The 11,718-nt window shown below is 48.3% G+C and overlaps 1 protein-coding gene across 2 annotated transcripts in view; it reads right to left on the bottom strand.

Annotated features, from left to right (window-relative positions):
• Positions 1 to 295, bottom strand: part of ST3GAL5 (ST3 beta-galactoside alpha-2,3-sialyltransferase 5) — a 45,194-nt gene extending 44,899 nt beyond the window's left edge. The window contains exon 1 of one of the 2 annotated variants that reach the window (XM_059659260.1): positions 71 to 295. In XM_059659260.1, coding sequence (XP_059515243.1) covers positions 71 to 179 — 109 coding nt within the window. In that variant the 5' untranslated portion in view covers positions 180 to 295. Of the gene's footprint in view, positions 1 to 9; positions 32 to 70 lie in introns of those variants that run through there. The other variant, XM_059659262.1, reaches the window with a different exon arrangement.
• Positions 296 to 11,718: the final 11,423 nt, after the last annotated feature.

The raw sequence follows: 11,718 nt of genomic DNA, 5'->3' as shown, positions 1-11,718 counted from the left end.
AGGACGTACCGCCGCCGCCGCCCCCAGCCCGTGGGCCCCGCTGCGCCCAGGAGACGGCTGCGCCGCGTACCTCGGCCGGCAGGTGCCGCCGCCGCCTCCGCCTCCGCCTCCGCCGCCGCCGCCTCGGCTCGCGCCTGCAGTGGCCGCCGCTTCGCGCCGCGGGCCGCCTTCGTGCGCATGCTAGGGAGGGGGCGCCGGCCCGCAGCCAGCCCCCGGCCCCGCGCGCCCGCCTGCCCCCGGCGCCGCGCTCGCGCCCATTCAGTCCCGGACCGACTGCTCGCCCGCGCGGAGGCGGTGGAGGGGCGTGGGGGCGGGATGCGCGTCACGGGGCGCACGGAAGCCAATCGGAGTGCGCGAAGGCGACCGCGGCGGCCCCGCCCCCGGGACGCACAGCCCCGCCTCCCGGCGATGTTTTGGGGAGCTGGGCACCCCTACTGGGACGCAGCCCGGGCGGTGGGCCGGCTGTCCTCCGGTCTGGAACTGTGCGCGGCGGCTGGAGGGTGGACCGAACAAAGGATGCGTTCGGTCTGCGTCTAGGGCAGGCGCTTACCGCGCGGGGGACTCGTGGGTGCGGAGCCAGCGGATGGAGGGGCTTCCACAGTCGCCCGCTTGGCTCACCGGCCACCGCACCCCAGGCCCACACTGGCCCCGAGCTTCCGTGGCCCCCAAGGCCAGCACGGGCAGCACGGGCGCGGCTGGGAACTTTTGAGCAGCCTTCCACGTGTGGGACAATGGAGAGAGACGACGCTGCTTCTCCGCCAGCCTTGCAGACGGGGGATCGAGGTCCGGGGAGAGAGAAATGGGTCACCCTCAATCATTCAGAGCAGCGGCCTGGGTCAGCGTCAGAGCCTGTCCTCGGAGCGCCCACTCCCATACCTCCGGAGTCCCCTTTGAGTCTAGACTTTTAAACAGCATAAATATGAGTGACTCCTAAAATTAAGAAATGTAAAGGAGCTTAAAACGTTGATATGTTACTTCTGTAACTGTGTGTTATGTGCCCCATGACTTGATTCTTCAGTGAAGTGGGTCTGCTTTCCTCTCACGATGATGAATTCAAAGCATCGCATCGTGGTTGTGTGCCTGTTGTAATACCACTTCCTGTTTGAAAAGAAGCTCCTAGACCAGTGATGGCGAACCTTTTGAGCTGGGCGTGTCAGCATTTGGAAAAAACCCTAACTTAACTCTGGTACCGTGTCACATATATAAATTTTTTGATATTTGCAACCATAGTAAAACAAAGACGTATATTTTTGATATTTATTTTATATATTTAAATACCATTTAACAAAGAAAAGTCAACCAAAAAAATGAGTTCGCGTGTCACCTCTGACACGTGTGTCATAGGTTCGCCATCACTGTCCTAGACTTTGATCCAAATATATTTGCATAGGCCCAGAGTCTTGTCACTCTTATTGCAAGGAGCTCTACACGTTTGCATTACTCCAAACGGGGTTTGAAGGTGTGTGTGTTCTTCCCTAGGGACCGGGGTTCTGGAACAAATGTCTGGCTGGGTAACTGAGGTCAGGAGGGAAGTCCCCCAAAGCAAAGGGTGGGAGGAGGGCCTTCCCACTTCCCAGAGAGATTCTGCCATAAAAATGCTTCTGCATGATTCTAAGGTGAGGACACTTGAGCATTTGGGGAAAAAACAAATAAATAAAAAGAGGGAAAGCTGTCACTGAAGATCTAATCCAGAAGGTTGGCCAAGGCTGGCCAGGCAAGGCAGCTGCCTGGGTCCGCCATGACAGCTGCGGGCAGAGTGCTGAGGGGCTCACCACCTCTCTTTTGGAGACCAGCCTGAGGCCTGCCTGCTTGGTCAAGACACCTTACCTCTTTGCTTCAGCGTCTCTTCCCCTTTTCTCCCAGTTACTCCTTGTCCATAGAGCGAGGCCCTGAAAACCCTTTGGCTGGCTTGGGGTCAGCAGTACTGGAGGGTGGAAGGTGGTGGTGGTGAGGAAGAAGGGGAGCTTGAAGCTGCCCCCCCAACTAGCCTAATAGGACAGCTGTTCAGCTTCTCTTGTACCCACAGACATTTAGGAGGGAAATGGGCTGCCCCACTTGTGGATCAAGACAAGCCCTGACACAAAACATCCTTTTCGCTGGCCACAGGCAGAGCCACCTTTAGCTACTGTTCTGGACTAAGGCAGAGATTTCCCAAAAGGTAGATTAGGATCAGCCACTAGATTTCAGAGCCTCACCTGGAATCTCTTAAAGTCAGTGGCTGGTGTCAAAAGAAACCTTCTGGAGACTGCTAGCAAGAAACTGTAAATCTGGGCCAGGAACCATGATTTTTTAATTCTTTAGTGCCTTCTGCTCGTCACTGTGGCCATTCTGTGAGCAGGCATTTGGTTGCCCTCAGCATCCATGCCGCCGTTCCCCTCTTAGGTTAAGTTTTCCCCACACTTAGCTCCGGGAGTGGGGTTTAATTGACCTAAGTCAGTGGTTCTCAAGAGTATGGGCCGTGGACCTCCTAGTGGTCCCTGAGGACCTTCCAAGGAATCTCTGAAGTCAAAACTTGCCCATAATAATCTAAGGCGTTACTATTCTCACTGATGGTTCAACAGCAAAGCTGTGCAGAACTGCTGGTGCCTTCACAGATCAAGGTACTTGCACCCAATTGTACTAATATTCTCCACCAGCACATGCTCATGTGAAACACACACAGTTTCACTTAAGAACGTTCTTACTAGCGCAGTAAAAACTATTAACTTTATTAAAACCTCAATTATTGAGCATGCATCTTTTTAATGAATGACAAAATGAAAACTGCACGTAAAACACTTCTGCTACAAACTGAAGTCTGATGATTATCTAAGGAGAAGCGCTTGTGTAAGCATTTGAGTTGCAAGCTGAACTAGCTGTTTGTTTGATTTCATGAAACACCATTTTTTACTTGAGAAAACATCTGACAGATTATGGTTATTCTAACTTGGGTGTTTGGTAGATGTTTTCTTGGAAATGAACTAAGTGAGCCTGTCTGCTCAAGGAAAACAGTTGACTGTTGCCAAGGATGAAAAAAATTCCAGTTTTCAAAAGAAATTCAGAATTTTGGAAAACTTATATCATCATAAGTTAGCGTCTCAATATTTAAGGGCTTTTCTGATGGTGAGATTAATAAATGTGAGTTTTGGATAGTGGATAATGTATAATGTGTCAACATTCGGAAAAGCTGCATTTACTCCGTGAGTCAATGTTTTCCAAATGGCTAATGAATGATGTTCCAAAATCATTTATTTCACATGCAAGTCAGACAATGAATTTTCATTAAACAATATGAAAAGTTTATAGATAAGGTTTCAGATCCACAGTGCGAGCAACCTTTAAGAAATTACCTCTTGGAGAGTTTTGGTGTAGTATTAAAGAAGAATATCCACAATTTTCTTAAAACGTTATTAAAATACTCCTCCCTCTTCTACTTACGCGTTGATGTGAAGCAGATTTTCTTCATGTACTTTAACGAAAACAATTTGCAACGGGTTGAATGCAGAAGCAGATATGAAAATTCAGCTGTCTTCTATTAACTCAGTCCTAAAGAGAATTTAATTACTCTTTAAATATTTCTTTTTAATTTATTGATTTGAGAAAGAGAAGAGAGAGAGAGTGAGAGAAACAGACATTGATTTGTTTCCATTTACTTACTCCATTTACTTATGCATTCATTGGTTGATTCTTGTATGTGCCTTGAGCAGGGATCAAGCCCCCAACCTTGGTGTATCCAGATGACACTCTAACCAACTGAGCTACTTGACCAGGGCAGGAATTTAATTTTATTTGGTAAATATCAAAAGATAAAAGTTCCATTACAAATTTTCAGTAATTTTTAGAAGTGTAAAGGGGTCTTGTGACCAGAGTTTGAGACCTGCTGGTCTAAGCCACCCAGAGGCATCCCAGCCTCCTTGCCTCTAGGATTGGTTCATGGGTGGCCATAGAAACCAGACTGATCCAATCAGAGGGAATCTCAGAAATGTATTGGATGGTGGGAGAGAGATGCTTTCATTTCCTGGTAGACAGGAGCCAGGCAGTAAATGGCCTCAGAAGCTGCTGATAAGGCAGCAATTTTAAGTATTGGAAGAGGTTGTCTTAGAAAGAGAATGTTGTGGGAAGCAGGGAGAGAGGTTAGGAAGAAACCATTTCCTTTTTGACATTTTTGAGCCACCAGATCAAACCACCCCACAGCCCATCCTACTGCTTGCTATACATTTCCGTTTTATGAGCCAATGAATTCCACTGTAGGTTAAACCAGTTAACCTCAGGTGCCCCAACTGCTGCATTGTGACCTCTTTGTGCATATTTCTACCTAAACCAAGTACCTAATGTCTTAGATAATATACTTTGTATAGTTTACTCATTCAGCCTTTATCATTAAAACACGAGTTAGCTTTTGAAGTAAAGTTGGAAGGCAGAGTGGGGTCTGTGAGGAAAGACTAGCAGAGACAAGTAGGGTCAAAAGTGCTAACAGCTTTTTTGAAAGCAGTAAGGAAGTGTGGCATATGATATTGAATAGCAAGATTATAGCAGATTTTTTAAAAATATATTTTTATTGGTTTCAGAGAGGAAGGGAGAGGGAGAGAGAGATAGAAACATCAATGATGAGAGAGAATCATTGATTGGCTGCCTCCTGCATGCCCCCCACTGGGGATTGAGCCTGAAACTGAGGCATGTGCCCTTGAGTGGAATCAAACCCAGGACCCTTTAGTCTACAGGCCGATGCTCTACCCACTGAGCAAAACCAGCTAGGGCAGCAGATTTTTTAAAAATTAATTGCTCTTATCTATTTCTCAAATTGGACAACATAAGCATGTATTGCTTTTATTTTAAGGAAAAACTAGAACTATACTATTATTATTATTACTGGAGGCCTGGTGCATGACATTCGTGCACTGGGAGGGTGGGAAGGCGTCCCTCAGCCTGGCCTGCGCCCTCTCGAAGTCCGGGATGGGGAGTGGGCCTAAGCCAGCAGACGGACATTCCCCAAGGGGCCTTAGTGCTGTGCAGAAGTGGAAGAGGCTCCTGCCACCGCCACTGCGCTCGCCAGCCGTGAGCCCGGCTTCAGGCTGAGTGGCGCTCCCCCTGTGGGAGCACACTGACCACCTGGGGGCAGCTCCTGCATTGAGCATCTGCCCCCTGGTGGTCAGTGCATGGCATAGCAACCGGTTGTTCCACTGTTCAGTCTATTTGCATATTAGGGTTTTATTATATAGGATTATTACTGATTGATTTTAGAAAGAGAGGGAAAGAGCAAGAGAGAGAGAAACAGCAATTTGTTGTTCCACTTATTTATGCATTCATTGGTTACTTCTTGTATCTTTCCTGATCAGAAATGGAACCCCAACCTTGGCATAGCGGGATGACATTCTAACCAACTACTCAGGCTAGAGCTACCTGGCCAGGGCCTATATTATTATTATTTTTTAAATATATTTTTATTGATTTCAGTTAGGAAGGCGGGGGGTGGGAGAGAGAGAGAGAGAGAGAGAGAGAGAAGAAGAGAGAAAATCATCAATGATGAGAGAGAATCATTGATTGGCTGTTTCCTGCATGCCCCACACTGGGGATTGAGCCCGCAACCCAAGTATGTGCCCTGATTGGGAATTGAACTGTGACCTCCTAGTTCATAGGTCTATGCTCAACCACTGAGCTACGCTGGCTGGGCTATGTTATTATTTTTTAACTAGAGGCCCGGTGCAAAAAATTTGTGCACTCGGGGGGGAGGGGGGTCCCTCAGCCTGGCCTGTGCCCTCTCGCAGTCTGGGACCCCTCAGGAGATAACGACCTGCTGGCTTAGGCCTGCTCCCGGGTGGCAGAGGACAGGCCCAATCCCTAGGTGCAGCCCCTGGTCGGGCTCAGAGCAGGGCCGATTGGGGAGTTGGGGCACCACCCCCTGTCATGCACAGAGCAGGATGATCGAGAGGTTGTGATGCCACCCTCAGTCACACTCAGGGTAGGGCCGATTGGGGGGTTGGAGCACCATCCCCTGTCACACTCAAGGCAGGGTCGATGGGGAGGTTGCGGCGCCACCCCCTGTCACGCACAGAGCAGGGCCAATCAGGGGGTTGGGGCGCTGCCCCCTGTCATGCGGATCCCGGTGCCAGGAGGCCTCTCGGCTCCGCTGATCCCGGTGCTGGGAGGCATATTACCCTTTTACTATATAGGATAGAGGCCTGGTGAACGAGTGGAGGCTGGCTGGTTTGCCCTGAAGTGTGTCCTGGATCAGGGTGGGGGTCCCCACTGGGGTGCCTGGCCAGCCTGGGTGAGGGGATGATGGCTGTTTGCAGCTGGTCACACACCCTTCAGGGTGGGAGTCCCCACTGGGGTACCTGACCAGTCTGAGTGAGGGGCTGAGGGCTGTTTTTAGGCTGGGGATGACGGAAGCTCCCAACCGCTCCTTTTTTTCTTTTTTTCTTTTTTATTCTGGGCCAGCTTTAGCTTTGAGGCTTGGCTCCAGCTCTTAGGCCTCTGCTGCTGAAAGTAGGTTTCTGGCCTTTGCTTACAATGTTGCAATCCTGCTGGCTGAAGCCCAGCCGGACTAAAGCAGGTTTCTGGGGTTTTGTTTAGCTTCTATATTTGTTACATAGTTGCTTAGAGTTGCAGCTCAGAGGCCTGCAGCGGCAGGCGGGGAACGTTGGAGTCCTCCGTCACTGAAGCAAGCAAGCCTCATGTTAGTTTCAAGCTGCCTGGCTGCCGGCCGCCATCTTGGCTGGCAGTTAATTTGCATATTGCCCTGATTAGCCAATGGGAAGGGTAGCGGTCGTACGCCAATTACCATGTTTCTCTTTTATTAGATAGGATAGCCCACTGAATGGACTTAGAGAGCAGGTTGGCATTGGGATATGCCAAGAGAACTGTTGGGCTAAAATTGCTAGCAGGGAAGAAAGAAGATCTGTAAGGAGTGCAGTGTGCCCAGAAAACAAAGTTCCTTTCATTTACAGTTTGCCAAGAGCCAACCTCAAAGATTCAAGGGGATGAGCAAGAATCCCAAGGGTTAAGGAATCATTAATTATGCCTCAGTCAAATCAGCTGGAATATTTGCAATTTTAAAAAAAGAGGATAGAGGCCAATGTGAAGATTATATCAACACTAGAAAAGGCTTAAGATATAATATTAAGTGAAAACAAAAAAAAGGACAGACATTATATGCAAACTTCTATCATGTGGCCAAAAACTGGAAGAGAGCTTAAAAAAAAAAAAAGGAAACGGTTGTGGTGTTAGGATTGTGGGATCATGAATAATTTTGTCTTCCTTTTTAAGAAATGGCCTTTCATGTTGTTATAATATTGGTTTTTTACAATAAATAAAAATGAGTGGAGTCACTGGTTCAAATTACTGAAGTCTCAGAGTCCTCTCCAGATGGCCTGTTTCTTTGCGCCAGCCAAATGGCTCTCATCTGACAAAAAAAAAAAAAAAGCTGTGCCTTCCCCGGGACCTGGCATTTTCAAAGCTATTAGGGGTGGCACTGACGTGACTATTTTGTAGGTGGGCAGAAGGAAAGGAAAGAAGGCAGTTGTAGCAGCCAAGATTGAGGATGTGTGTGAAGCAGGGGATCAGGAATCCCGGGCCCTCTACCACCACCTTATTGCGGGGGTGCCTGGCCCAGCCACTCTGTCTTTTTCTCCTGGTGAGCTTCACCTTGCGTCCAACTCCTATTCTCATCTTCCCGAGATGCAGGCTTTCCCGGGGTCCCCAGGGAGGCGGGAGCACAGCTGCAGTCAACAGAACACAGACTCTGTCTGCTGCCCTGAAGCACAAAGGAAGTCAGTCCCTTGAGGTTTTTCTAGGAATGTTTCCTGTGAGCAATCACGGGAGAAGCAGGACTAAAACAAACAAAGGAGGGAAAGAGACAGAAACATCAGGGGAAGGCTTTCCGTTGGCAGAGGGTGGCTCAGATTGAAAAAACAGTCCCGCGATGACAAAATAAATTTTTTTTGGAAGCTGTGGCACACGTCTTCAGACACGTAGAATCGGGCCCTCATTCTGCCTATTATATAAAATTGCAAAAAACATTTGCGGAGGGCCTATTATGTGCCAGGTAGTATGCTAAGTGCTTTACATAAATTAATCATTTTATCTTCAAAGCACCCATTTGCGGTAGGATCTTCTTATCCCGATATCTTATCTAAGGGATGTGAGGCTTGGAAAAACTTAGGGAAATGAAGTACACTGCCCAAGGTCTCATGGCTGAGAAAAAGCAAAGCCAGGATTTGAATCTAGGCCGTCAGACTCCAGAGCCCACCTAATTCATGGTCCTTGCCCTGAAGGAACAAATGGTCTAACTGGAGAGAAGGATATTGTAAAACGAATATATATGTTCATTGGTTACTTCTTGTATCATACATAGGAAGTATGCAAATTAGGCCGGGACGCCGTCATGTGTCATGGGTCACAACCAGACAGGAGGAGGTTGCACGCTCAGGTGAGGCCTGGAGCGGAGACAGAGACAGGGGGCCGGAGAGTCGCTGCGCCCCACCTTGGGCCCCCCCGCCGCCCTCCCCCCTACCCTCCCCTCTGCCCGGAGCTGGAGCGGACACAGACAGAGGGACCAGCCTGCAGCCTCCACGGCCGAGCGCCAGCCTATGCCCCGCAGAATGAGCGCAGCTCCCTCCCGGCTCCCGTGGGCACCAGCGGCTCGGTTCCACCTCCTGCGGAAGCCACATGGCTCCCATGGAAGCAGCACGGCTCCCAGCGGCACTCTGCGGTTCCCGCCGGCTCCCGCAAAGTGGCGGGCGGCCTACTGCGCGCGATACTGCGCGATGGGTTACTAGTTAACAAATAAAACCAATAGCATGATGAGATATAAGAGGAGAACTTTTAACAAAGAACCCTGGGAGCTTTAAGGGAAACATGGCTGGATAGTCCTCAGAGCTCAAGGACCCCTCAAGGGTGTGGGAATCAATTTTGACCAAGAACTGCAAGACAAACAAAAGCTTTATTTGGGGGTCTTTTTAAAAGAATTGCAATTCAGGAGACACAGATTTGGGTATGAACCTAATGTGTGCCAAAGGGAAAAGGGACACAGTTTATAAAGACAGAAAAGGGGGCGGTTTTCAAAAGGATTACAAGTTGTTTAGAAAGACCTGTAATTGGTGCTGACAAGTAAACGTAATGTATGCGATACCTGATTAATTGCTTATGTCTATTGCTGGGTGAAATTTTTATTTTTTAATAGAAAGTTCAATAATGCTGAACCATTTGTATCAGAATGTACTCATTTGGTTTAGCTCAGTTCAAATGTTCAGGTTTTTTTAAAAATATATTTTATTGATTTTTTTTTATTTTTATTGATTTTTTTACAGAGAGGAAGGGAGAAAGATAGAGAGCTAGAAACATCGATGAGAGAGAAACATCGATCAGCTGCCTACTGGGGATGTGCCCGCAACCAAGGTACATGCCCTTGACTGGAATCGAACCCGGGACCTCTCAGTCCGCAGGTCGACGCTCTATCCACTGAGCCAAACTGGTTTGGCTTTATTGATTTTTTTACAGAGAGGAAGGGAGAGAGATAGAGAGTTAGAAATATCGATGAGAGAGAAACATTGATCAGCTGCCTCCTGCACATCCCCCACTGGAGATGTGCCCGCAACCCAGGTACATGCCCTTGACCGGAATCGAACCCGGGACCCTTCAGTCCGCAGGCCAATGCTCTATCCACTGAGCCAAACCGGTTTTGGCTAAATGTTCAGTTTTGACTTAGATGGTGGAGTAGGTAAACTCATGGTTGCTTCTCCCATGACCACATCAAAATTACAACTGGGTTATAGAACAACCATCCTTGAGAAACACTTGAACACTAGCTGAACAGAACTTCTATAACTAAGGATATAAAGAACAAGCCACACAGAAACTGGTTGAAGGGTGGAGACATAAAATGAGCTGGTCCCACACCCATGTATGGTGGTTAAGAATCAGAGGGAACCCTAGCTGGTTTGGCTCAGTGTATAGAGTGGCGGCCCATGGACTGAAGGGTGCCTGGTTCAATTCTGGTCAAGGGCATGCACCTCAGCTGTAGGCTCGATCCCTGGCCCTGGTCAGGACACATACAGGAGGCAACCAATCGATGTGTTTCTCTCACATTGGTGTTTCTCTCTCTCTATCTGTCCCCATCCCTTCCCCTCTGTCTAAAAAATATTCAATAGAAAAATATCCTTGGGCGAGGATTAACAACAACAAAAAAGAATCAGGAGGGATATCTCAGCTTCAGATGTCCCCCCGAGAGCGAGGCGTCCCAATCCCACACCAGGCTCCACAATTCAGACCACCAGTGTCAGGAAGAGGAGTCCCCACGATATCTGGCTGTGGACATCAGCGGGTAGTCCATTCAGGTGGGACAGAGGGCTGCTGAAATCCCAGGCATTCTCTTTAAAGGGCTGAGCAAGGATTTAGTTGCTAACAGACTCACTTGCTTTGAGCTCCAGGGCTGGAGTAGCAGCTTGAAAAGGGCTGGGGACATTCAAAAAGGAACTGAATTGTCTGGCTTCAGAGTGAGGGCTGGAGGGACAGCTCTCTTCACTTAAAGTGCCCACAGGTGCCATTGTGCTCTTGTCCAGCTTTCACCCCTCAGAGCCTCCAGGCACCGGCCACGCCAAATCAGAGCTTTCCACTAATCTGCCTAACACTACTCTCACCCCACCCAGTTCACACACCTAGCTGGACCCTCGTTCAGCAGCCAACCCAGCCAGCCTTGGCTGTGCACTGTAAAGTTTCCTAAAGTCTCTCAAAGGCCCACTAACTCCGAACGAGCAGCAGCTGGCTCAGAGTTCCCTTGCTAAGTGCCCCCGAATTCAGCACTAGTGGAAGCCAGCCTTGGTTCACAGCATAACCACCCCCCGGTGCTTCCAAGCCCAGCACAGACAGCTACCAACCACAGATTACTCTGTAGCTCCTACCAGGTGGTCTCAGGCCAGACACAGAGAGCAGTTGACTTTAGCTTGCATTGGAGCCCCTCCTAAGAATCTCCAGAACCAATGCACTTGGTTGGTATCTTCAGAACTTAACAGAGCACCACCCAATTAGTGCTACAAATGACAAACCCAAGGGGTGGACTCAACAGATACCAGAAACCAGCTAAAGTAAATCTTGTTTCATGAGGTCGTCCCCCACATAACGGCTTGTCCTCTGTAGTCAAGGCTAGTCCTTATAGCCAGTCAGCCTGAGCATCAAACCCACCCACTGATGTACCTACAGCAATCAAGGCTCAACTACAATAAGAGAGCACACACAATGCAAACAAGGGACACCCCCGAAGCACCTGGCTCAGGTGAACAGCGAGACCTTGTCACTGGGCCCCACAGGACCCCTACTACATAAGGCCACTCTGCCAAGACCAGGAGATGTCGTAGTTCTACCTAATAATAGAAACAAATACAGGGAGGCAGCGGAAATGAGGAGACAAAGAAACAAGTCACCAATGAAAAAATAGGGCAAAATTCCAGAAAAAGAACTAAACAAAATGGAGGCAAGTAAACCACCAGCTGCAGAGTTCAAAACACTGATTATAAAGATGATTAAGGAACTTACTGAGAACTTCAACAAAAAGATAGTAAGCATAAAAAAGAACATAAAAACCATAAAAAAAGTCAGAAATAAAGAATACAATAACCAAAATGAAGACCACACTACAAAGACATCAACAGCAGGTTAAATGCAGCAGAGGATCAAAGAATTATTTGAAAAACAATGTAGCAGAAAACACCCAATTGGATCAGCAAAAAGAAAAAAGAATAAAAA

This window comes from Myotis daubentonii, chromosome 12, assembly GCF_963259705.1.
Source record: "Myotis daubentonii chromosome 12, mMyoDau2.1, whole genome shotgun sequence".
In the NCBI taxonomy this organism is placed as follows: domain Eukaryota; kingdom Metazoa; phylum Chordata; class Mammalia; order Chiroptera; family Vespertilionidae; genus Myotis; species Myotis daubentonii.
Note: the sequence above shows the minus strand (reverse complement) of the source record. Positions and strands in the feature narration are given on the sequence as shown.